Here is a 26,670-nt window from a genome sequence, read left to right on the forward strand (position 1 = left end):
GATTTTGGGCTATAGCTCTAACATTGTCTCCCTCCACCGTTAGAGATAATGTCCCTGTAGCCTAGGTTAGAGCCACAGCCAAAATTACCTTGGATGTGAAACCTAAGCTGCTGCTCTACCAGCTTTTCTGCTGCTGTAAGGAATGATAAAATGTTCAGTGTCTCACAACAGTGTCTGTGTATGTTGTGTACAGGTGGTTATCAAGGAGAAAGTTCTCGAGCTGCTGCTATACTTCACCAAACATGAAGACGAGGAGGTCAAGACGAAAGCCATCATCGGCTTAGGCAAGAACACCATTTATACTTATGATTAGGTTTGATAAATGGAAAGGTCCCCATATTTAGTGTGTGCCAAAAATATTAGCCACTGAGTGTTTAGAAAGATTGAAGGTATGGGATGTTGTTTTGCTGAGTCACTGACCTACCGTGTCATCTTAGCAATTCACAGCACCGCAGTGTTAAGGCCAGAAATGTGCTAGAAGCTGCCCCAGCAGGTGGAGATGATGTAAATGTAGACTGTGTTGTTTACTTGTTCTTACCTGCTTTCGCTGAATGTTGTTGTCTTCCTTCAGGATTCCTTGTGATCATGCATCCCAGCCAGATGTTCGTGCCTGAAGTGAAGACTTTGTACAATGGCATCCTGGCTGACAGCTCCTCCTCAATCAACCTCAAAATCCAGATCCTCAAAAACCTCCAGACATACCTTCAGGAGGAGGACACGCGGATGCAGGAAGCGGACAGAGAATGTAAGTAAAACTGTGGTTGTTGCTGTAATTTAACAGCTTTTCGATTCAGCAAGCCAGTGTTACGCTCTCTGATGGCATACAGATTTTGTTGGTAGGACCATCAAAAATGCACAGTGATTAATGAATTATTTCTTTATTATTATCATTATTATTTATTTTTATTTTTATTTTTTTTCTTGTAAAGTGGGTGTCTCAGAAATACATTGTGTTACCTCAGCTCAATAAATATATATATTGTAAGAGTGGAAAATCATCACACCATATTTTACGCCCTTGCAGGGAAGAAACTGTCCAAACAGGAGGATTTGAAGGAGATGGGAGACATCTCTTCAGGGATGAGCAGCTCCATTATGCAGCTTTATCTAAAACAGGTGTTGGAGGCGTTCTTCCACACCCAGTCCAGCGTACGGCACTTTGCTCTCAACGTCATAGCTCTGACACTCAACCAGGGTCTCATTCATCCTGTACAGGTAAAGTGAGCACCAGAATCCATTTATCCACTTCCATTTAAACTTCTCGTTGTATGGTAAAGAGAATTATATAAACATATACATGTGAACATAACATAGTTTTCATTCCGTCTGTGCAGTGTGTACCCTACCTCATTGCAATGGGAACAGACCCAGAGCCGAGCATGAGGAACAAAGCTGACCAGCAGCTGGTGGAGATTGACAAGAAATACACAGGATTCATCCATGTGAGTTGGTGTTCAGTGTTATCAAGTGTTAATCTTTTTCACAATGTAGATGGAACTTTTGTAGTGCTGGAGAAATACAGTAACATGAATTGGAGTTTCATTATTTTATTGGCATATTCCCATTGCAACAGCTATCTCAACAGTTGTCTGAAATGCTAGGTTTGTAACGTACCTCTTTCAACATATTCTTTCACAGATGAAGGCAGTTGCTGGGATGAAGATGTCGTACAATTTGCAGCAGGCCATTGATTTGTCTTCTAGGAGCATCATAAGAGGTTTCAGACAGGACGAGACCCATTCAGCACTCTGCTCCCACCTCTTCACTATGATCCGGGGGAACCGCCAGCACCGCAGGGCTTTCCTCATCTCATTGCTGAACCTCTTTGATGACAGTGCTGTGAGTGAACCTGCACTCATCTTAACACGTATCTGCACTGCTCATTGTAAAGTAGTGTTTCATCATTAACTACATGCCAAATTCAAAATCTACTTCAAGTTTGTTACACATTTGCCGGCTGTGTGTCTTTGCAAGAAATATAGAAAGTGTTTTATATGACAACATACAGGACACAGGCAACATCATAAATTTTAAAGCAGTACCTTTTATCTCTTACATGGATATGACAAACACTATGGAGTATAAATATCAAGGCTAGGTTATTGTATGAATAGTTGAAATTCTAATAAGCAAACACTGCAATGTGAGTTTATACCAGGCATTTACTCTCAACAGTCCCGTTTTCTTTCTTTCTGCAGAAGACAGAAGTGAACATGTTGCTTTTTATAGCAGACAACCTTGCCTGTTTCCCATACCAGAGCCAGGAGGAGCCTCTCTTCATCATGCACCACATAGACATCACCTTGTCTGTTTCTGGCAGCAACTTGTTGCAAACCTTTAAAGAGGTAGGTTATCATTTTTGAAAGTAGCTTGCATCGAAAATGCTTATTTAGGTTGTGTGTTGCCTCAAGAAATGGGGTCTTTTTAAAAAAACTGAAAATTACACCACAAAAGTTATTGATATTATAGATTTCATTTGAATTTTTTGTGTCTGCACAGCTTCTGTTAAAGGAGCCGAGGCGCAAGGAAAAGAAGGAAAAGAAGGTAAAGAAGGAATGGAAGAACACATACGATGGGGAGGATGGAGAAGAAAAGATGAACTGCGATTCTCCTAGGAGCAATGACGAAGAAAACAGCAACAGTGATGACAACGATGATGATAATGAAGATGACGACGTGGTACGGCGGCCTAAAAAGGCCAGAAAACCTCTTGCAGACTCAGAGAGCTCAGAGTCAGAATCTGATCTGGAGGATTTGGATGTGGAGGATGTGGACAAAGTAATGAGGCTCCTCCCAGACAATCCCACAGGTCTCTTGGACTTTGCTAACGCTGTTCAGGGCATCCTGTTGCTGCTGGTGCTCAAACAGCATCTGAAGAACCAGTATGGATTCTCTGACAGGTAACATCTACATAACCTTTGTTTCTGTACAGCCTTTATCTAAAATTTTTCAGTGTTACTTGTACCACTTCAGACATTCAGCCATGTTGGTGGGTCCATGTCCACTCCAACTGAAACATTTGTTTAATCTTCCAACAGTAAAATTCAGAAGTACTCTCCAACGGAGTCAGCCAAGGTGTACGATAAGGCAGTGAACAGAAAAAGCAACATTCACTTCCACCCACGACAAACCATTGACTTCATCTCCAACAACATGGCTCGAGCCACGCTGACAGACGATGTCAAGAGGCGGATAGTCAAACAATACCTAGATGTAAGTAATGATATGCTACTGCATATCAGATTTCATTGCCAATGTTTTCTGTACATCACAGATTGCGAGTTAATCTTTCAGGGATTTTTGGGATGAATTATTTTCTGTCTTCTTACCAGTTACATTAGCATTTTAATACAAAGTGATTTCTTAAAAGCTTAGTTTAAATGTGAACTTGGATTTTGAAATTAATAAAATATGAGGCCTAGCCTGCTTGACTACAATAAATTTTATGTTAACTGTCTGGTTATAGCAGCAGCTTAGCTTCTAAAAGTTTTTATTTCCGTTTCATTTTTCTGAAGAGTATGGCAGCTTGATACAAATCTAGTGCCAGACTTCACCTGTTTATTATACTGTAAATGACCTTTATTCTTCCGGCATCTTTTTATTATGTATTCCTTTGATGCTCATGAAGAATGCGGCCCTTCAAATCATTTGATACTTAGTTTGCAGTGGTTGACCCAACTCCATACTGTCACATTTGATTCTTAGATATCAACGTGTAACTGCTGAGGAGTGTGAAACTTGTGTCTCAAAGTTAGTTTCTTGCCTTTTCATACCACACAGTTCAAGGTTCTGATGGAACATCTGGACCCAGACGAAGAGGATGAGGAGGGAGAAGCATCTGCCAGCGCTAACATCAGAAACAAAGCCATAAACGCCCTACTGGGAGGTTCTGGCCCCATGTCAGGACCCAGTCCGCGCAATCAGGCAGGACCAGAGACAGATGACGACGATAGTGATGGCGACGAAAGGACCCCAGGGGTGAGATAAATGGATATACACACGATTTATATAATCAAATTTTAAAATATAAAACAAAATATAAAGTAGTGCAACCTTTTTTTTTCTTCTCTCTTCCTGGCAGTCCTCACGAAGGTCAAGGCGAGCGGGTGACTCCTCGGATCCCGGCCGTATGAGTGAGACAGTGGAGGCTATGGATGTGATTGCCCTTTGTTGCCCCAAATACAAGGACCGGCCGCAAATAGCTCGAGTCATCAACAAGACCTCCAGTGGATACAGCATCCACTGGATGGCCGGCTCATACTCGGGGCCCTGGGCGGAGGCCAAGAAACGCGATGGCCGCAAACTGGTGCCTTGGGTGGACACTATTAAGGAGTCGGACATCATTTACAAGAAGATTGCCTTGACCAGCAACCACAAACTGAGCAACAAAGTAGTACAGACTTTACGCTCACTGTATGCAGCGCGGGAAGGAGGGGCTAGCTAATGGCTCCCGTGTGTTGGGTTTTTTTTTTTTTTTTTCTTTTTTTTTTTTTTTCCCTGTTTTGTTTTGTTTTTCGGTCCTCCAGCTCCATTTCTACTTTATCAGAATCATCCTTTTCCCTGCTCCTGCTCCTCCTCCTCAACCTGCCACCTCCAACAACACAGCCAAACTTCACTGGATTCCTACCCTCCTCCTTTCCTTCCTCATTTTTGTAAGAAAACACAAGAGGGCAAGAATATTTGACACTACATACTTTTACATGAGTTATTCTTGCAAAAATGACACAAAACATAAGACTTATTATATTAGAGGGACTGCTCATGTTTTGTTTGTGTACAAGTTCAGAGGATAGAATCCAGAAGGCATTAAAGGAATAATTCACCCAAATTATCCCTTAAAAAGGCTATCAGAAAAGAGTCCTGGAGGGAAATGTTTTGTCAACATTGTTGTGGGAGCTCCTTCGCTGTTGTGCAGCAGATTCTAGTCGCTCATTTCTACTCCCACTGTATCATAGTTTAACACGACAAAAAACTAAAATGTTTATATCTCTGAAGACAAAAAAGCTGTAAAAAAAGAATAAAACCTTAAGTGAATGTTGGAAATTAGTCTTTTTGATGTTCTTATTAAAGTGTTTTTGGAGTTTATTATACTACTAGCACCCTGATGGTTTTTCCTTTTAGCTTTTAGATATTTGAAAGAAAAAGAAGAAAAAAAGAAAAAAAAATAAGAATTTTTATTTTTGTTCACTTTTATTTGTCCATGCTGTACAATGGCAGAGTCCTCTGAATATAATTTATTCTATTTCGAACTACGCATGCAGTATATGTGGCCTATTGCAGGAGGATATTTTGTAAATGTAGATTTTGTTGTATTAGGTCACCCTAGTAATAAGAGGAAAGGGGATTCATACCCTTTTGGTGGAGCAAATACTGCAATAAATTTTCTACTTCTCTTTGTCACTTGTCTGCTCAAAGTGTTAATCTGATCTTTTCATTTTGCAAATGAAGAAAAGTATAGGACCTGGATTTTGCTAAAAACACAGACAGGCCTCAAATGAATTAAGAGGGTTGATCAGGTGAGCTAGAGAGCCTACAAAATGATGCCAGGCAACCCTTCTGTTCGTATTTAATGTACATAGATGTCAAAAGGAACAAAACCACAAGTATGGTCAATTTCTGGTTTTTAATTGTTTCTATAGGATTCGAAAATACCATCATGTAATTCTGTTTTGTACCCTTCGGAGAATAAGGCCTACACAACAATTATCAGTAACTGCATATTTTGCTATGTTGTTAAATTTGATATTTTTATACAGCCTGTATTTAGTACATAAAAACAGTATGATCACTTTTGACAAATCTGTCAGACACATTCAGGTTTATTAGAGCCATAGCTAAAACAACGGAAAACACTGTATTTTGCCAGAGGACATTTCAAATCTACTGGTGCAATTCAGTTGGTAAAGTAATGAAGTTGTTTTTCCCTTCATAGCTTTTGAGATCACAAAAAAAATTACAAATATGACTTAAGAGACTTTAGAAGATAAACAAGTGTAATCCGAGACTTATCTTCCTCCAGCTTGTTTTTTATAATGACTGTGTGTGTGTGTCTGTGTGTGCTTGTAAAGCAATCTGGACAAGTCAGATCGCTTCTACAGTGTTAAGCGTTTTTGGATCAAACGGCTCTCCGTACTCTGGTGATGTCACCGCCGCTCGGTATTTGGTTTTGTTTTGGCGGTTTCGCAGCTTCGTTCGTTCTTCGCCCGTTCGATTCATTTTGTAAACAGTAGCTTTCTACCCACGAAATATGGAACGGTACGTCTCAAATCCGATATTAAACTACTGTAAATATGCGGCGTATTACTGGAAATAAGCGGTACATAAAATTCTGACAAAGTGTAATGGATTTGGTAACTTAGCTAAGATATTGCCAGTCAGTCGCCCTAACGCTAACGCTAGCTACGGTTAGCAACCTTAATAATTCATTTACGTTTACTTTTTTTCCCCTAGATTTAGCTATAAAACGACTAATTCAGCATGTTCAGTTCTGTCTACTCTGGTCAAACAAACGACTACAACAGCTCAACGCTAGTTAGCTAGTTAAGCTACTGCATAACATACACTGAGATTCTGACAGACTTTACGCTAACTGGCTTTGGCCGTATATACTGACATTAATTTCAAAATTTAGCCTACATCATCGCGTTATTTGCAGTTTTATGTTTTGTGTGTGTGTGTGGGTTTTTTTTTTTTTTTTGGGGGGGGGGGGTCTTAGCGAAACATAAGAAGAACGTAAATAAACGGCTTCTGTTTGTTTTCTGTAATAACTTCTTGTCCAGTGGAAGGATGAGTCGAGCGACAGGCAGCAGACCGTCGGATCTGCCAATGCGAGTGCAAGACAGCAACAGGATGAGCATGGTGTATACAACGCCACAGAGGTTGGTTTAAAGTAACTTTTTTTTTTTTTTTTTAAACATTCAGTCAGTCAGCAAAGATACTGCTTTTCTAAACCGTGCGCTGAGTCCACCGGCAAATTTGTGGTCGGTATAACCTAATGTGAACCACACTCGCATAAGAATTCTACACTTAACTACTCGACTACTTCTGATGAAGGAATGTATCCAGAATATTATATTAAATTAAATAGGTTAGTTGGGAATGCACTTGTTGCGTATAGATTCACTCTATTTCCCGTTGGGCTGCATTGTTTTCCCGATTAATTGTTTGGTCAGTACAACATGAGAAAACACTGAAAATGCCCATCACTCTATCCTAGAGTACAAGGTGATCTCACTAAATGTCTCGTTTTATCCGACCAACACCCAAAACCTCAATTTATAAGATTACTAAGAATTATGAGACTAAGAAGAGCAGCAGATTCTCACATATAAGAACCTGGAAACATTAATGCATGGCATTTTATCTTGAAAGATGACTTGAACAAATTAATTGTCAATATTGTTGACGATAAAGAAAATTTCAATAGACTAATCGTTGCAGCTCTTAATTTTCCTGTTTTGTGTAATGACAAACTGGGACACAAAGGGCATTAGTTAATTAAAGGCTTCATAGTTTAGACTTTTACTTATTTATGGCATGGAGTGATATGCAGCAACATTATATGTGAGCATGTGTTGACTCGATGAAGAAAGGTGAAGGATGGATTAATGGCAGCTCGTTCAAATGTGAGTCGGCAACTGGAACACATCCATTTGGTCACAGTTTTGTTTCTTTACAGTAAACAGCCTTCGTTTGGGAAGCTCAGCATACCCAAACCACAGTCTGTGACCTCTGAAAGGCGGACCAGCTTCTTTGGTGCCCGGTATGTGAATAATATTTAAGAAACTTACAAACTTGCATTACAATGTAATGCCTGAGAGCAAATTAAAGACTGAGGACATACAACATACAATATATGTACCAACAATAAAATGAGTCTTACACAGATTGTACTACTACAATTACTGTAGCAGTAAGATTAAATAAAGTAAGTAATGCAAATGTAGTCTTTACCTTAGATGGTGAAGAAGGAAATTTCTGTACGTAAATATCCCTTGAATATGACCCCAACGAGACTAAAACTGTACCTCTAAAAAATGTCTGCCGACTGAACCTTTAGTTACCTACTTGATTTAAACCAATGTCACAGTCATAGTTACAAATTAGAAAATTAACAGAATAAATGTGGTAAAAGGTACAGAAATGGGTAAATTAGAAGAGAGTTGATTGTCCTACTCAAGGTAAAATTGATCAGTCTGAAAAATTGTAAAATATTTTATGAATGTGTCTTTTGCTTTCCGGTTATTACATTTCTGCATTTCATTTAGATGCAAATAAAATGAAGCTGTTATTTTTTCCAATTCCAATTGCCAAAATTGTTGTTTGTTATTTTGGTGGTATGTTAATATTTTGACTGCAGGACTAGTGGTGCCAGCATGCCTCGCAACAGCACCATGTCAGGGTTTGGAGGAACTGAGAAGATCAAAGATGCCAGACCTCTGCATGATAAATCCTATGTTCAGCAGTGTATCAGACAGCTGCATGAGGTAAAAACACTTTACTTCACAGTCTGTGTAATGTTTATACACATAAAAACGTGTGTCTGTTTTAACGTGGCTACACCCTTGATACATAAAACCCACTATGTGAAGTAGTACAGGTGTTGGTCAATATGAGTGGGGATCCAAAGTTCTGTCCAGCCTAATATTCTTTCTTTTATCTTTCTAGTTCTTGACAGAGCAAGGTTACCCAGGCACTTTGTCAGCCAAGACTCTCCAGTCTCCCTCGACCAAGGAGTTTGTGAAGATGTTTGAGTTTATCTACCGCCAGCTAGACCCAACCTTTGAGATGCCAAACTCAAAAGTTGAGGAGGAGGTTCCAGCTATCTTAAAAGCCTTGAGGTAGAATGCATTTAGTATTAAGTATTGTATACATTATTACCATATTTCTTTGTTTCGTTTAGCATCCCTAGTCTTACGTGCATATTTGAATCATAGAAGGCACTTGGTGGCTGGGTTATGTGTATTCAAAAGGCAGTTTAGTACCACTGAAATTAAAATATGGGGCTAAATAAAATGATGCAAGAAACATTCATAAAAAGAAAAGTATCTAAAACATAGATATCACGGAAATACAAAGAATGATGGAGAGAAAATCTTTTCTTTCTTTTTAAGACAGCAGCATTTAAAGAAATGATAGTACAAGAAGTCTGTTAATGTAAGTACCTTACATTTAATGTGAGGCTTCATGTTGACTCCTCTTCTGTAGTTTCAGAAACATTGCTGACTGTCTCTATGTTTATTTCTCTCCTTGTTTATTGTTTAAGGTATCCATTTGTCCTCTCCAAGTGTTCAATGTATTCTGTTGGAGCTCCACATACCTGGCCTCAGGCCCTGGGTGCTCTCATGTGGCTAATTGATAATGTCAAGGTGAGAAGCAAAAAACACTTTTTAATAGGAATTGCAGTGGACAATTATTATCTAAAACCAGGTTAGTTAGCGTAGGATGTAGAATGGAACAAAAAGAACAAAAAGACTCAATTAATGTAATTTTTGTTTAAAGAAATTAGTTAGAACTCGTGTGTGTGTGTGTGCTTATTCTTTGTGTCTGTGACAGATCAACTGGAGTTTGAGTAAGCAGGAGCTGCTGTTTAGTGACTTCTGTGAAGACAGTGACAATATCGAGGAAGGTGCTGAGTATAACAAGGTACCCTGACTTCTTTAAACAGCACCAAGAGGCTTAAACACTCCACTACTAAAAAAGCATATGCAGAGACATGTCAAGAGGATGTACTATACATGTGTTGTTGGAATCAAACACAAGATCTTCGTGTTACATGGTTACTAAACGTTTTTTGCTTTCTTACTGATAAAGTATATTACAAAGCTTTTCAGGTGTTCTATCTCTGTGTTGTTGACCAAAGTCAACGTCCTCAACAGAATGAAAAATTTTACGTTTACTCTTATTTTGTCTAAATCTGTGTAGCTCTTCCTGGATTACACAGCAGAGACATACTCCAAGTTCATGCAGGGTGATGACACATTTGAGGATGAGGATGAAGCCTTCCTCACTAAACTAAGTAAGCATAGCAACTCTCTATGGAATTAGTTTTTAGTCATGAATTTGTTTCTTTGTATATTTGAGCATACTCTTAAATTGTTAGTTTCAATTTATATTGTGATATTTAATGAAAAATTAGAGCTGCATCAAAAAAAAATTGATGGTGAAAAATCAGTGCGAAGTGTGTGTGTGTGTGCTTATTCTTTGTGTCTGTGACAGATCAACAGGAGTTTGAGAAAGCAGGATCTGCAGTTTAGAGACTTCTGTGAAGACAGTGACAATAACGAGGAAGGTGCTGAGTATAACAAGGTACCCAGACTTCTTTAAACAGCACCAAGAGGCTAAAACACTCCACTACTAAAAAAGCATATGCAGAGACATGTCAAGAGGATGTACTATACATGTGTTGTTGGAATCAAACACAAGATCTTCGTGTTACATGGTTACTAAACGTTTTTTTGCTTTCTTACTGATAAAGTATATTACAAAGCTTTTCAGGTGTTCTATCTCTGTGTTGTTGACCAGAGTCAACGTCCTCAACAGAATGAAAAATTTTACGTTTACTCTTATTTTGTCTAAATCTGTGTAGCTCTTCCTGGATTACACAGCAGAGACATACTCCAAGTTCATGCAGGGTGATGACACATTTGAGGATGAGGATGAAGCCTTCCTCACTAAACTAAGTAAGCATAGCAACTCTCTATGGAATTAGTTTTTAGTCATGAATTTGTTTCTTTGTATATTTGAGCATACTCTTAAATTGTTAGTTTCAATTTATATTGTGATATTTAATGAAAAATTAGAGCTGCATCAAAAAAAAATTGATGGTGAAAAATCAGTGCGAAGTGTGTGTGTGTCGTGTGTGTCTTCACAGAGAAGCTTTACAACGTTGACGAAGCCCTGCTGGCCTCGATGGAGGAGAAGCACAGAATACTCAGTGATGAGGTTGAACGACTGGAGAAGGAGAGCCAGGCGGTCAGAAGCCTTATATATTGACATCATTCCATGTTTACGTATTAGATTATGACTCTCAATCTTGGTATTTCTTCTTGGTATTGTGCTGAGTTCTGTCAGTAACATGAAACATCTGTGGGGTGAGCAGCATTAGATCAGACAGATAATCTTCTGTCTCCATCTCCCGGATAGGACCGTCTAATGAGCAAGAGGATGGAAAAGGTGAAGCTGCAGGCAGACCTCAAGAAACTCCAGAGTTATCGAAGCAGCCTGGAGTCGTTTAAAGCCAACCTGGAGAACAAAGCCTCAGAAATGAATGATGAGTTGGAGACGACGGGTAAACACAGGGAATAAAGTTCCATCTGACCATGTAGGTCAGCCAGTAGTTTGGCAGGATGCACTGGACGCTTTGGGCATCAGATGTCCGGATCTGAATATTCAGTCTCCATAAAGACATCTGTGCTAATTAATATGCTCTAAGGAAATGAAATTACACATTTCCAAGTTCTTTATGGGCCTGTGCACACTCAGCACCAACATAATAAGGCTTCTAGTTGTGGGTTAATCGGACTTGTCTTGGCTGAGATCCTTTCTCAGTTTGAGCCCCTGTTTAAATACATTTAACGTTATTCATTTTAATAAGCCACCTGAGACCGTACCTTACAGTGTTTTTAAAACTGCTAACAGTGCGGAGTTAAAATATTTAGTCTCTTATTGTCAACCAGCAATCATTCAGTGCAAATAAAATCTCCCACTAAGCAAAGTAGTTCTTTAGTAGTAACTAAACAGCATTCAGGTTCAAAGTATCACATAGTTACCCAGGTGTTTAAATAAACTGTTATGTGGTCACAAGTGGTTTAATTGAGTCTACTACAATAGCTTTGAACGTCTCTTTCCAATCAGAACTGAGGATTGGATGTGATGTCCTATACGTCATGTTTCTCCCTCTCTGTCATTTTGCAGTCAGTCATCTGGACTCTCTTAAACATGAGCGGGATGAACTGCAACAGCTCCTGCAGAACCAGAAGTTTACTCCAGCTGATGTAGAGAGGATCAACAGAGAGAAAAGAGAACTCCAACAGACCATCTCCAGTCTCAGCAAGTCTCATGAAGATGCTGAACAGCACAAGTGGAATGAAGAGATTGCTCTGGCCAAAGTGAAAGAGAAGGTACTGTCTGTACAGTGCACACAGTATGTCAGCAAAGAGGAGCAGGCCTACACGCATTTGGTGATGGGGTAGATTACACATGAATCGATTTTCTGAAATTATCTAGCAGTCTCTTTCTTAATATTATTCTCTTTCGGAATACCCATGGATGAAGGTTTAAATGAAAAACACCTAATTTTGTAATTTCGGGAAATTATGATACGTGATAGGTGTATCTGTGCTTTTGTGCTTACCGGATTTACAGTCAGTGCAGATGTAAAACATCAGATGTTTTTCATCCAGTAAAAATGTATTTTGACCTGTGATTTTACTTGTTTGCCCCTCCTGTATCTGTTCTGTCCTTTTATTTCCCTCACTTCTAGGTGGAGTTGAAGCTAACAGAGTACCACAAGCTGGCACGTAAAGTGAAGCTGATACCACTGTCTGCAGAGAACGCCTGTGGTCACGATTTTGAGATCAGGCCTTTTGAATGTGGTACCAGCAGCATGGTTCAGCATAAAACACAGATACAGGTACTTTAAGCTACTAAACGACTATTTAAATCTGTATAAGAGCAGGTTTTCATATTTTAATTCAGATCAGTATGAACAAGACTAGCTTACTAGTATTTATTTGTGGGTTTGGGCATACATCTTTATAATATTATATTTAAAAGTTAACTCCATGGTAGATCCCTGAAAAGGTTATTTTATTGTGCGTGATTATAGATTGTGGTATTCTGTGTACTTGTAGATGCTCCTTAGAAAGCTGATCAGTGATGTGGAGGAGGAGAACAGTCGATTAACCAACATGAACCTCAGTCTGGAGGAGTCCTGTGAACAGGTAACAAAACTGTTAAAGTGTTGTATTTGTGTCCAGAAATATTGCAGTAGGCAGCAACCTGCCACATCTTAGTCTGATGGGATTGTGGAATTTATACTGGTTGTGTGTCTTTGTGTCCTCTAGTTGAATTCTAATATCTTGGACAAGTCCAACGATCTGAAGCAGCTGAGAGAGCAGATTCGCAAGCTGGATGAGCGGTTGGATTCTGACATGCAGGTATAGTCCATCTTCTGCTTCATGATGGTAAAAATGCCATACTAGTGTCCATCTGCCAACCGTTCAAATAGTGACGCCGCTGGCATTGATTTACACACATGGAACAGACAGTCTTTTATCAATTAAACCAAATAAAGATAAGGTATAATGCATAGAAGTCTATTAGGAGATAAATGATTTGCGTGACAATATCCAGTATAATGAGATACGGTGCTTTACTTTGTGGTGTAGCTTTGATGGTCTAAGCAGAATTTTTTACTACAAATATATTTTTTCTAAAATGAAACTACTATCTAATTCTTAACATATTTTTAGAAGATATTTTAAATTCCCATGAAGGCATTGGTTATAAGATAGCGGACTATCTAAAATGGCATAAGCAAGACAACTGACACAAACTCAACCATTTTCAACCATTAGACAATTTTAAAGTCCTTTGACCTTTGAAAATGGAAAAGTCTCCTAAAATATGATGACAAGAAATCTTTATATCTGCTCCATAAAGAATGCCATACAATTTCTATTGGCAATGTCAGCAAAGTACTGAACTGTTCGCCTACTAAGCTGAAACACAGACAGGAATGAAATCATGTTTTAAAATGTTTGTGACACAAAATGCACAATTGCTACACATGTGTACTAACTATATTTTCCTGTATGTTTGTGTCTGTATAGGAGCTGGCCCGAGAGGAACAGGAATGGGCAGCAGAGATGGACTCAGTGGAAAACCATCGTAAACTTCTGGAGAAGAAAGTAAATTATGGTTATGATGAAGCAGTGCAACAGCTGAAGGCAGCACAACAACAGTAAGTGACCACCACTGGTATATATTTATGAACAATATTTATGTCATAAGGATTACTTCTTCATACTGCCGATTGTCTATGGCCACTAGAAAAGCAAAGAATTGAAAAATGGCAAAATCAAATCAATCTGCCTCATTTATTCACATATTCATACAATGGGGCTTGGTGTGTGAGCTTTGACATCCCTGGGGTCTGTATTTCTGTCAGTCTTAGTTCTTTGTTTTAAAATAAAAGATTTGTGGTCTTCTTTTCACCAGGTACCACCTGGTGCTGCAGGAGACCAATGAGGAGAGGCGAACAGTAGCCAACAACCTGGCGTCTGTGTTTACCACAGCGGCTAACCACTTGTCGATTACAGAGGTAACTTTCCCGCAAAACTGCGCCTGTCTGTCGTACTGCAAGAATCTATCTGTATCTCGGAAAATGTTCTTAAATTTACAGGGTGTAGGCATCCACACACTTCTCTAAACACAAAGTCTTAATAGGACAGGAAAGCAAATAGACTAATGTGCTATCAAGTTAAGTGGATCAAGCTTTTCTACTAGCGTAATTAACACAAGCTGATAAAAGAACATTTTAAGTATTTCACTGTGATTTAGATGTGACTGCAGCCATCAATGACTAAATATCTTAAAGCTTTTCATGCAGAAAAGACTTGATTGTATGATATAGAGGAAATACATTATACCAAAATATTGCTACAGATAGGAGGAAAAATCAATTATGAAAACCCTAAAGCATAATAACTATCTGAATGTATATACCTGTATGTGTATTCTAACGTAAATGTGGTGAGGCTTTTCTCACCTCATAGCACTGCAACTTGATTTTTGCTCACTGTTGGCGCATGTGGTTGGTGTACTACAGAAATGCCTGGAGGACCTGCACAGCAGAGTGCAACGTGTGTGCTCTAAGGCCGTTGAAGAGGACGCGGCTGCTATACAGAAGATGCGGGAAACTTTGAAGAGCTTCAAGTCCAAGGCAAACAGTTTGTAAAGAGAGACAGCGGGATTGAAGCCTCTGGGTCATTTCAGGGACTATGGAAGTGTGTGGGATTTTCCCATCATTTGTGTTTTCAGTTTGCTTTCATCTTAGAAAGAAGAAACTAATTACTTCATTAATCTGATTTTCATCCATGTGTTCAAGTTTTGGAAATTTATTGTAGGACTTATAACCGTACATAAACAAAATAAGAACATCAGTGTTTTTTTTTACTGTCACAGATACATTGTAAATACAAAGTGGGTCTATCAAGATGGAGGCTTTTAAGTCTGAATGGACTTCCGTTTACTTATCTGGTATTTACAGACTTCAGATTTTCATGTGTTCTTGTGTGTTTTGTGTCATTCTCAATCAACGCTTGCTTTTTTTTGTTGTTGTAGTTATTAATAAACACCTATATGCAAAATACAAACTACTTTAAAAGCCTTCAATTTCTGATTAAATACCAGAAAAAATAGTATTTGGTCAGTAAATTGTTTGTAAAGCCTTTCTTGGTTTGTGTTTTTCATCAGTCCTTCCTCACTGGTCATACTCTGCCTCATTAGATAGTTGTATTGAAGCCACTAGAAGGCAGCACACACCACTGGCTACTAAAACTCACTGTTCATGTTGCCTGTAGGCTGATTGAAAAAACAAAACGGATAAAATAGGATTTTTCTGTTATGTTCTATTTTATATGTTAATTTAGGCTGTTTAGTGACAGGATAACAGCTTTAACAACCCAATAGTCTTGTCAGCTCTTCAAGTTTATATTTACGTGACTACAAATTAATAAGTTTGAGACATTTATTTTACATTTTGCCAGAAACACGTTTTGCTTCTTATATACTGTTGATCTAGTCTTCTTAAAAATTTGATTAAATAATATTTTAGACTTGAAAAATGCAGTTAGATATTGTTTCAGACAAACTCTGGTTAACAAAGAAACAACAAGCATAGTTTCCATTTGCGCCTATTTTTACCGAACACATTAGAGCATTTAAGTTCCACATATCAACCAAAACCCATAAAACTGCCTGGCTCATTACTAAATGAAGCATTTATTTTAGGAGTGAATGTTGTCTGGCAGGAGCATTTATTGCAAATCATTTGGCAGGGGCAAAGTTGGCAGTGGGTCCACAAACAGGAAGTGGACCATATCTCTCCACAATGTTTTCTCCGCTCATTGTACCTGTTTCCAATGAGCTCTGCGTGCTTAGCCTTCAGTATTAGTATTATTTTTTACATCTATATCCAGTCCAGACATTCAATACGGAGAGCCCGTGGAAATCCATATACAACTCAAACTGCGATTTTGGTTCTCAAAAAGAAAAGAAAATCTTTTGATTAGCTTTAAATCTTTGATTCTTCACCTAATGGATCTAGTATTCCTGCAGCCGCTGAGAAAAGTGGGTGTATTTATTATATGGCCAAGGATTTATTGCTCTTTTAACCTATTGGAAAGTATTCTGGGAAATATAGTAGGAAATTACCAACCAGATTAGAAACAAATGAAGTAAAATGATGGCTACCTCTTTAGAGCTTAAATGATCAGTCAATTAATTCTCTAAGCAATTTGCAGCAATGAATCGTTAACTGTTGATAATAGCATAATCATTCAATTTTTTGAATCATTTTCCAAAATGATTCAAAATCAAAAATGTCAATCAGTTACTTGTTGTAGCCCTCTAAAATGGGAGGATTTGCTTTTTGTTCTGTTTTATATCATTGTTAACTGAATATCTCTGGGGTTTGGACTATTGTAACCTTGGAAACTGAAATTGACATTTCATAGAATAACCGTTAATCAACTGATCAGGAAAAGAATCTGCAGATAAGTATTGAAAAGCCGTCTGCTGCAATGCGCATAATAACTTTTGGTACTGGAAACCATAGATCTGCTGTCATTGTGTCTACCAGCGAAGCATTCCTTTTTCCACAGAGTTTCAAGCAAGGCTGAAGTATCATCCTAGGATTTGGGGCGATGGCCAAAACTGAAAACTCCCCATCATGTCAATACAGTAAAGTCTGAGAAATTTTCACACTGGGAACATTTGTTAAACCGTCAGTGCTGCAAGGGTGAGAGAGAGGTTTTTTGGCAGATGTGATGAGGAGAGATGAGGTGACTGTGACGGGCTCCATGGAGAGAGGGGATGAAAATGTGATGGATAACTTCCACCACTAGCAGAGCCAACCCTGGGCCCTGTGCGTGAGTGTGAGTGTGTGTGTTGGGTGCGGTTGCGGCAAAGAGAGGACGGGCTGTGCAGGAAGTGAAAGAGAGGAGAAAGGCTGGTGCCATGTGTTAACAGCTACAGAGACTTAATTCAACTAAACAAGAGAGACCTTGGTGTGTTTGTCAGATCCCATATGGACAGGTGGCACCCATAAAAGCCATTTTACAAGACTTAAGACTGTGTGTATGTGTCTTTGCAGGTGTGAGAAAATGAATGTCATGATTTGTGTATCTTTGTACCCCCAGAGGCATGTAGGTGGTGGCCTAAATGTGTATGTGTGTGACTCCTCGTGCAGGAATTTGCATGCTTATCTCTGCATAAACTGTATTTGAGATTTTGCCTGTTTCCATGCTTTGTAACATGTTTTGTGGTTGTTACTTGTGTGTGTGTGTGTGTGTGTGTGTGTGTGTGTGTGTGTGTGTGTGTGTGTATATGTGTGTGCTCTCCCGTGTTCCCTCTAGCCCTCGGCCTGTGTGCACCTATTTCATCATGGATCACTACATTCGAAGACATGCACCAATAATTCGTAATACACTGTATGTTCCTGCTCTCACACAGGGGAAGTCAATATGACCTGGCCAAGGGCAAAGGCTTAACTCTTCTAAGGATTGCGAGTGTGTGTAATTCTCATGGGGCTAATAGAAGGGAGATGTGAGGAGGAGGGTTTGTGATCGGTGTGGATGTGCGGTGTGCACATGAGACAGAGACTCGGGTGCCCAGAGCTAAAATTCAAAGGTTATCTTCTGCCCTGCTCCTTGACCCGGAGAAGGTGTGTGTTCTTGCTTTGCCGTGTACCACGAGGCTTTCAGCAGCTAATCCGTCATATTCCAGACAGACAGACACAGTAGAGAGGCGAGGTGTTAATGTGGAGTCTTGTTAGGGGTTAATCTCACCCATCTGCCACAAGAATAATCTGTTCTACAGATGTGGGAAATGGGGGTAGAGAGAAAGGGGGAAGATCAAGAGGGAAAACGAGCTCTGTCTCATAATTCCATGCTCTTTACTATTTTCTTTCTCCCAGCTACCTGTCATAACACCATTGTGTAGCTGAAATCCATCTTCCTTAGGCCCACGTGATGTCTTGCCTTGGCATTTTGATTTCTGTCCCAGCAGCTAATTGCGCCCAGATTTACAAGGCAAGTCAACTTCTGCTATAGCTGTGTGGCACACGTGCACAGAAATGACGCAACTGTTGTAACACGACTCAGATTTGAAAAACTTCACTGTCTGCCTCGTCGCACAGGACGGACAGTTGTTGGCATTTCGACTTCAGCACAGTCATTAACAACAATAGCACAAAAAATTACAGAAATAACAATGCATCCTCCCCTGGCTGTCAGATAAATGGTTAACTGTGTGCAACATTTGCTCTTTGCTAAGTGCTTGTTTTAGCTGATCTGTAATGTGTTTTGTGCTGGGTCCACAGCGGCAGTCACTGTTGAGGTCAGTTTATTCTGTGTGTGCTGGAGAATGGTCAGCGTCTGCTCGTCTACCCTGAAATTTATAAGTACTTATCTTTGAAGATTAGTACTTATTAATGTGCAGACATAATGCAAGATACAGATTTATGCAAGCTCATTTCTGTCTAGTGTGGGTGTGGCTGCTTTTTCCTCGGGCTCCCCCACTGCTCCTGCTACATGTGAGGCCAGTGCCTCCATCTTGTTATGGATCCTTTGATGTCAGTGTGCTTTGTTGACATTATGGCAGCTTCCTGTGTGACTTCAGCACATGTTGACAGTTTCCTGTGTGTTCAGCCTCAGTGTGAAGTGCTGTAATCAGGGTATCTTTTGTTGAATAATAGATTCAATGAGTGACCGGCTTACACACAGCAGGTTTTTCCATTTCTGCCTGCTCATAATTCAGCTAAGGCATGAAACATAACAGTTTCTCAATTGTTATTCTTTTGTGTCAGGACAATTTATCCACAGAATCCACAGTATGGAAGATCCACCACAGATTTGGGCAGAAAACAAGACAAAAAGTGTGTCCCACAGTGATGCCAGAGTCACGTAGAGCTCCACAAAAAATGAAGAAAAGCAGCTGGAAACCTTCTTTGATTTTACATATCGTTTTTTGGGGATTGGCGCACGTTTTTTGGTTTAACCTCTTTATTTAGCTCATTTTAATATAAGGCCATATCGCTCTATATTTCCTCAGCCTCAACATTAATTTTATTGTCCCCAAAAGAAAACTTATATTGCACCCAGGCGAGACATAGCACACCTCAGGGTTGAACATGAGAGACATAAAATATAAAAAAATAATAAAAAGTTGTGTATTTATATCTAAAACATGCTAAAATGTTCAACCCTTATATTCATTTTTACTCTGTACATTCTTAAAGAGATAGACACAAAACAGGTGACTTTTTATTTGCTCTACTTGTACTGAAAAAAAAGCAAACACAAAACACAAGTCAAGACACAAAACAGCCTCAGTTATTCTTTAAAGGCTTACTCCAGCAATTTAACATTACACTTCTATGATGTTGGTGGACATGTAAGAGACAACTTTTTTTTTTTTTTTTTTTAATGGTCAAAATAATTGCAGCTGAGTCCAATAGATCCTGACTTTTCGCCCGTTTGTATCCAAAAACACTGACACATAAGCCTCCCACAACACAACATGTTTTTTTTTAACACTTTTTTTTTCTTTACATGTTTTTGTACAGATCAAACAACTGAGTTATAACGTCTTAAGTAGGTGGATTTTTGTACTTTTGGACAGAGCTAAGCTAGCTGTTCCCCAAGTTTCCATTGTATTCTATGCTAAGCTAACTGGCTGCTGGCTGTAGCTTCATATTTATCATACAGACATGAAAGCGGTATCAATCTTCTCATCCAACTCTCAGTAAGAGAGTAAATATGTGCATTTCCCAAAATGTCAATCTATTGCTTAAAATACATTATAATATTGTTGCTCTTGTTTGCAGATTTTAAACTTACATGTATCTGCTGTAGTTTTGCACACCTTAGAAATTAAGTGCTGTTAGGTTAAATGTCTTTTGGAGATTGCAGGAAAATTGGATGAAAAAATGCTGTAAGAATTAAAGTTATTAGCTCTGTATTTGGCCCAAAGTAGCCTGTGGTAGGGATTCTGTTTTTCCATCCAGGGGGGAGAGGAGTTGTTTTTTTTAAACCGTTAATGTTGTTCTGTGTGTACCTCAAAGGTTAAAGCATGGCAGAAACATTACAGAGGTCAATGTTTTATTTCCTGTTCTGGTAATCTCTGTTAAAAATGTGTCCACCTCACAGTGGTACAAGGGCGCTTTCCACCACATGGCATAACTTAAATAAAATCAAAGGGCAAATAAACATGCCATGTTACTATCCTCCTCTTCCTTCTAACTTTTTGTTGGATCACAGTCAAAGGTAACCCCTCAAATCTTCAGCAGTTAGACATCGGCCACTGTGTGTCTGCGTGTGTTCATATGTACATGATGTGTCTGTGTTAAGCATGCCTGCATCCCTGCGAGCGGATCATACTTGCGTGTGTGTTTTTGTCAGGGCTAGATGATGTGTGTGAGTGAATTACAGGGCAACTGAGCACGAGATATCAAATTTCCATCAGCTCTGTGTCTGCTCACTCAGGCCTGGATGGGGGTTATTAAGGCACTACGAGGGGCCAGAAGAAGGTCATTCTAGACTATGAAAGGTTATAGAGGGGTTATAAAGGGGCTGTGAGTCAGAGGTTCGAACTGTTTGCTGCGTGCTTTTGCTCTGTGAGTCATTTTCTGGCTTAGTAGGAGTCATTTCAGGCTCCATTCACCTCAGGGGGGAAACAGATATCTGTTAGAGGATCAGAGGCATGTAAATATTTGTATAGGTATTTGTAGGATAGTGGTAATCTTGTTTTTTTTTTTTTTTTCAATGCATTTATTCTCCAACTGACTGCTGAGGTGTGATTTGTTGCTTTGCATGTGTACCTGATGTGTTTTTACATAGAATGTATGCATAAATTCAGTTTCTTTTTCAGTTTCTAGCGCCCCTGTGTATCAGTGGGCCGATCTGGACGTCTAATCTCAGTGTTGTGAGTATGGATTTGGCTCATACTCTGTCTGCACGTCACCTTGAAAACATCCTCCTCTGCAACATCTCTCTTGTTTCTTTCATCTGAACATGATCATAAACACTGAAACGTAGCTTAAATATTTAGATTTCATTGAGGTGTGAATCTTTTTTCTTACTTAAAACAAGCCTTACCTTTTTGTTTTCATGCTGTGAATTTTCCATAAAGGACAAAGAAGAGGAAAGACTTGTGCAAGGCTGCAGCTATCACACAGGAATGCTTGCTTACATGGCTGCGAAGCCCATATTGTTTTAGCATCCTGATGAGCCGTAGATTTATGTAGCTATACACTCATGGCTCAGTGGTATGTCAATTGTTGGAAAGCTGCAGTGTTGTTCTTTCCGTCTGGCTCGAGTTTAGAGCATGGATATGGTTGGTGTTAGAAGGTAAGAACACAGCAGCCCACTTGCGTTACTGTTTGTGTGCAAGTGTGTCACATTGTCAGTTAGAAGCCAAAACCAACCTATGTAATATGGTACTTTCCCCCTTAATGCCCAAGTTATGTTCGACAGATTTATGATCTTTTGAGGCACAAGTACTCTACATAAATGGATAACATAACAGAGATCAAATTGCAGAAATCAGTGCAGCAATACACTTGTAAAAAAAGGGGGTCCTATACTGACCCTTTTTGGGTTCTATGTCTCGGTACATGTGGCACCTCTAAATAGGGAATTATTTTACAGGGTTCATTGGAAAGAACTCTTTGGGTTCTTCTTATGCATGATTCTATCACATAAATACATATAATAATAACAATAAGCTATTAATAATTAACAATATTAATAAGCTATAATTTCATAAATTTCATCATTTAATTATTCAGGTTTATTATGTTTTAGGATTAGCCACTGACTTGTCGGTATTAGCTAGCAATACGGCTGGCCAAGCTACATTCTTGAATATTAAAATATCTTTCATAAAAGTATGGAGCTTTTTTTTACATTGCTATACATGCTGCTTAGTCACCCACCTAGATTATTTACATTATGTTAATGTTATAGCTTGAAATTTGTAGCTGACAGTTAGAGGATTAATGTGCTAGCTAACAGTCAGCTGTGACTGACATGTCACTGAAATGTTAGCTCACGTAGCCGAAATGCTCATGCTACAGAAACAGAGATGGTTAAAGTAATGAGAAATGTCTAAATAAACAAACCTGAAACACATGAAAACGGATTACTAAAGTCAGGTTTACTTTGTGTTTAAAAGTTTCTTTTCTTTTCTTTTAATGCTGGGCCAAGAACCTTTCTAATTTTCTCAGAGTACCCACGTAAGACATTTCAATAAATATTGATGTTTCGTATTTACAAGACATAACTGCAGTTACAGAGGGTGAAGGAGTCAAAAGCTCTCACTACAGAACCTTTGCATACCACTGAGGTGTTTATGGAGGAAGTGAGAGGTTCCTTCCTTTATCACCAGGGAATATGCAGACACACAGAAGTGCACATGGATTTACACACACAAACACAGTAGGCAGCAGTCAGCAAGCCAAGTCCTGCGTTTATTCACGGGGGTGAAGGAGAACAAGAAAACGCAAGGATGGAGAGCTTGAGACGATAATGGATTAAGCCAAGGGACATCAAAACGCATGGGGACACAAGGGAGAGGGGAGAGTAAGTAGAGATGTGGGAGGTGGTAAAGACACAAGGAGGATGGAGGGATAGTGAGGAGTGAGAAAGGGATAAAGGGAGGTCTGCCTTTTCCTCGCGAGGGGAGGATGGATGGTGAGTTGGGGTCTGGTTTGCCTCCTAGGGTCTTAGACACACACACACACACACACACACACACATACACAGACACACACCACTACTGTGTTTACAATGGAGATTACAGCAGTTCCACTCTGTACCTCAGTGAAGCAGAGGTGCTTCAGAGCCACATGTGTAAACGATGAGAGGAATGTAAACTGATGTATTGACAATGTATGCTATGTACATTTTGTGACATTTATAACCTTTATAACCCCAGAGGGAACCGCTGTAGTATGTTGTCATGTAACTCCCAAATTCACATTTTTCATGTAAAGTGACACAGGTCCCTCACGGATGGAGCAACATGATTAAAGGCCTGAAATTATTATTTTGCAAAAAATAGACTCGTCGTTACAGCTGTTTAAAGTTTGTGTTACATGTTATTTATCTTAATTGCCATCTCGAATTATTATTAACAGGTTCTGACCTGACCGCAATACGAATAAACTTAGCCAGAGAGCAGGCTCGATTTGTGTCCGTATTATTTGTCCGTCTGCCCCCGATCTTGTTTCTGTTTGTGAAGAATTCATCTAAAATGCAGGTACACACACTGAGGTTGAGTATTCATTCTTTACCTCGGAAACAACAGTTGAGAAAAATATCACATAATCTTCCTCAACAAAGTGTTTGGTTAGTTAGTCGGGCAACAGTTCATTTGAACAGAGTTGATTGGTTGAGGTTAGCAAACAGTTTAGTTTAGCAGCTACAGCTCTTGGCTTTCGTTAGCTGATGCTTCAATTGAACAGTTGAAACAGTGTAGTATGAGTTAGCTTGTTCACTTTCGACTCTGTGGACTCAACACTGAGGCGGCTATAATTGGTATTTTTTTATAATGACAAAGTATCAAGTGAGAGTCAGAGAACACCGTGACAATGTAAAAGGGACCGCTCATAGCGATTACCCGACAGAAAATTATCACTTGAATCTGCAGCTCCCCTCAGCTTCAAAGATTTACATTGAGTTTTAGCTTGTTTTTTAGCTGTCCGGCCCACAACTTTACTGTTTTGGTTCGCTCTCACCGCTCTCATGGCGCTGTTTCCAGCCGCAGCAGGCGGCTGTGTTGCAGCAAGCTGGTGAACACTGAACATTTAGCTAAAGAGCCAGATCTTTCCCTCGGGAGATGGTAGAAAACGCAAACAGACCTCAAAGGAAATTAACATTGGACTTACATTCATCAGGTGGCCACAAACTGAACAATAATGAAACTCGTAACTGCTGGATGTCTAAATAAGCAACGGTTTGTTAACAAGTTTGTCATATCAACTTAAAAGTTGATGATATGTCAATATTGTATTCACAACTAGTTTCCGCTGTCCCCCCCAGTTATTACGGGTTTAAAAAAACTCTCCACCTTAAAGAAAATGAAAACCTGACCCACACCTTGGCCAAAATGACTTAACACTAAAGTAAATTTAACACAATTTTTTTTTTAACTTTACCCCACAGAAACTGAGCCAAAACTTGAGCCAAGCTGCTGCTGTAGAGGAATTTCGAGTTGTATGACTGAAAGCTCCACAACAGCTACTGAGTAAACTATGTGGTAAGATTGTTTTTTCAACTGTTGTTTTCAAGGTCGAGACTGAAATTGTAATCTCAGTTTTTAAGATAGCATGGACAAGAGGTCCTTAAAGTGCTCAGACAAAAATGGAAATGTGAACATCTGCAATTGAGCAAACTCCATCTGCTGAGGGAGATCGCGTGATCTGGTCCAAAGGTCCAGAACATCTACTGACAGGACCTTTCTGGTGAGATTGTTTTTTCGTCCTTAACCGTACAAATATTTGTGCTCACAAACTGGCTCATTAGCAGGTATGTAGACATGGATGCAAAAAACAAACACAGAAGACCCACTCATATCTGTCTTTTTTGACAGTCTGACTGTGTGCAAGAAAATTATTTTTTTATTCATTATCCCTGAAACAAGTTAGAGGTAGAAATTCTCTGGCAAAACTTTGTTAATAGATGTGACAGGTGAAAATGCCACAAATATTACATGTAATCTGTCATCATGTAGTCACAAGAAAGTATATTATTTACATCAAAAATACAGTTCATCATTCGTCTGACGTAAATTCTTGCTGGTAAAAAGGGGATCAGACGTAACATCTTTGTGCTTGTGTCTCTTATACAATATTTGATCCAACTTTGAGCTAATATGAATCAGAAAATTAAAACTGGTCTTAAGAGTTTTAATCTTTATGATTTTTTTTTTTTTTTTGAGGGTTGAAACGGAACATTTTTACAATAAAACTAAAGTAAAGCTAAAGTAAATGGCCCTCTCATCTGTCACACAACTGCTAAACACTGATATTGCTTGTTCGAAAGCATCCACACACACACACACACACACACACACACACACACACACACACACACACACACACACACACACACACACACACACACACACACACACACACACACACACGACGTATGCGACGTATCCCCGGTGGGAGGCAGAAACAGAGCACTGTATCGCACATTCTCAGGTTTCAACTGAATATTTAACCATCTCTCTCACACACCAACATGCACGGTGATTGTGCTGCATTCACACCCCTCGCCACTTCAGCTCCTGCAATAGCTAATCAGTCATGTGTTATGCGCCTGTTTGTGTCTGGGCTGGGTCAAGTGGTTTAGATATGTCAAATATATATATATATATATATATATATTTTTTTTTTTAAATATCAAGGGATTACATCGTATGTATGGTGAGCTGCGGAAATATCTCAGATGCTCTGTTTCTTTTGATCTTCCTGGGTTATATTTCAGCACTATCACTGTCTCCCCAAAAAAATTTAACACAAAAAATTTAACTTCATTTTCTCAGGAAGCAGACTTTTTCAAAACAGACTTATTTTCTCACATTGCACCACTGATGTTATTGTGTTGTAAGACGGTGTTGACTGTCCCCTCTCTGCCTCTCACTGGCCATTGGCCGAATCGGTGTATATTCCATCTACAGTTCACAACTGCGATGACTGATAACACGTGTCTGTGTGTGTGTGTGTGTGTGTGTGTGTATGTGTGGTAATAGTGATGAGTGGGGAGCCTGTGGCTGGTGGTCCAGACTGGAGGTTTGGCGATAGGCCAGTTGAAGATGAGAGTGCTGTGCGGTTACAGCTCCATGTTAATCTCCTCTGCCTCTGCTTTGTGTTGCAGCCGACGACAGCACAGCAGTGTTTCTTAAACAATGGCACTCAGCAATAAGAGGGTTGAAGGGCCTGTTTCTTGTATAAATCACAAAAATACTAGTGTTTTCTTTGGACTTCTTACTATCTATTTTAGATATAGCAGAGCTTCGGTGCCAAAACACCAAACTTCTCCCTTCCTTTTTTTTCCCCTTTGTTCGCAGCCTTCAGGCTTTTAAAGTTTTTGGGAATTCCTGGTGAAAGATTCATGAAAACACACTACTTTTATCAGTTGTAAAGATGAGAAGATAGCAGATCTCTGCGCTTCTCTCGATCTTAAGACAACATCAGCATTGTGTTGTTATCATACGTCTTGATTCGGTAGCTGTATTGTTTTCATCTTCTATGCCTCTCCTTCATCCTTCTGTGGTTGTCTTTACAATTGACTCATCATATAGCTTGAGTCACACTGACAGATTCCAGAGCAGTGGCACAAAGAGCTTCTTGTGGTTTGTCAAATCTCACGACAT

At 39.3% G+C, this 26,670-nt stretch overlaps 2 protein-coding genes across 4 annotated transcripts in view; both read left to right on the top strand.

Moving 5' to 3' along the window:
• Positions 1-5,090, top strand: part of nipbla (NIPBL cohesin loading factor a) — a 31,323-nt gene extending 26,233 nt beyond the window's left edge. For all 3 annotated transcript variants that reach the window (XM_040155175.1, XM_040155176.1, XM_040155177.1), the window contains exons 40-49: positions 194-284; positions 572-745; positions 1,025-1,215; positions 1,335-1,442; positions 1,639-1,839; positions 2,199-2,345; positions 2,500-2,900; positions 3,039-3,213; positions 3,781-3,978; positions 4,082-5,090. In XM_040155175.1, the coding sequence (XP_040011109.1) occupies positions 194-284; positions 572-745; positions 1,025-1,215; positions 1,335-1,442; positions 1,639-1,839; positions 2,199-2,345; positions 2,500-2,900; positions 3,039-3,213; positions 3,781-3,978; positions 4,082-4,444 (2,049 nt within the window). In that variant the 3' untranslated portion in view covers positions 4,445-5,090. The remainder of the gene's footprint in view (positions 1-193; positions 285-571; positions 746-1,024; positions 1,216-1,334; positions 1,443-1,638; positions 1,840-2,198; positions 2,346-2,499; positions 2,901-3,038; positions 3,214-3,780; positions 3,979-4,081) is intronic.
• Positions 5,091-6,120: 1,030 nt separating this feature from the next.
• ndc80 (NDC80 kinetochore complex component) lies at positions 6,121-15,455 on the top strand. The gene is made up of 17 exons (XM_040154333.1): positions 6,121-6,255; positions 6,780-6,878; positions 7,679-7,762; positions 8,360-8,486; positions 8,668-8,840; positions 9,266-9,368; positions 9,556-9,645; positions 9,925-10,018; positions 10,874-10,974; positions 11,146-11,290; positions 11,917-12,122; positions 12,485-12,634; positions 12,855-12,944; positions 13,068-13,160; positions 13,836-13,966; positions 14,224-14,326; positions 14,834-15,455. Exons 1-17 carry the CDS (start codon positions 6,248-6,250, stop codon positions 14,960-14,962), a joined length of 1,926 nt encoding a protein of 641 aa, XP_040010267.1. The 5' UTR covers positions 6,121-6,247; the 3' UTR covers positions 14,963-15,455.
• The last annotated feature ends 11,215 nt before the right edge of the window (positions 15,456-26,670 follow it).

Source organism: Xiphias gladius, chromosome 19, assembly GCF_016859285.1.
Source record: "Xiphias gladius isolate SHS-SW01 ecotype Sanya breed wild chromosome 19, ASM1685928v1, whole genome shotgun sequence".
NCBI classification, from domain to species: domain Eukaryota; kingdom Metazoa; phylum Chordata; class Actinopteri; order Istiophoriformes; family Xiphiidae; genus Xiphias; species Xiphias gladius.

Coding starts and splice junctions, on each gene's coding strand:
- ndc80 (XM_040154333.1), top strand. Junction 9,369..9,555: donor GGCTAATTGATAATGTCAAG/GTGAGAAGCAAA, acceptor TGTCTGTGACAG/ATCAACTGGAGTTTGAGTAA. Junction 12,635..12,854: donor AGCATAAAACACAGATACAG/GTACTTTAAGCT, acceptor GTGTACTTGTAG/ATGCTCCTTAGAAAGCTGAT.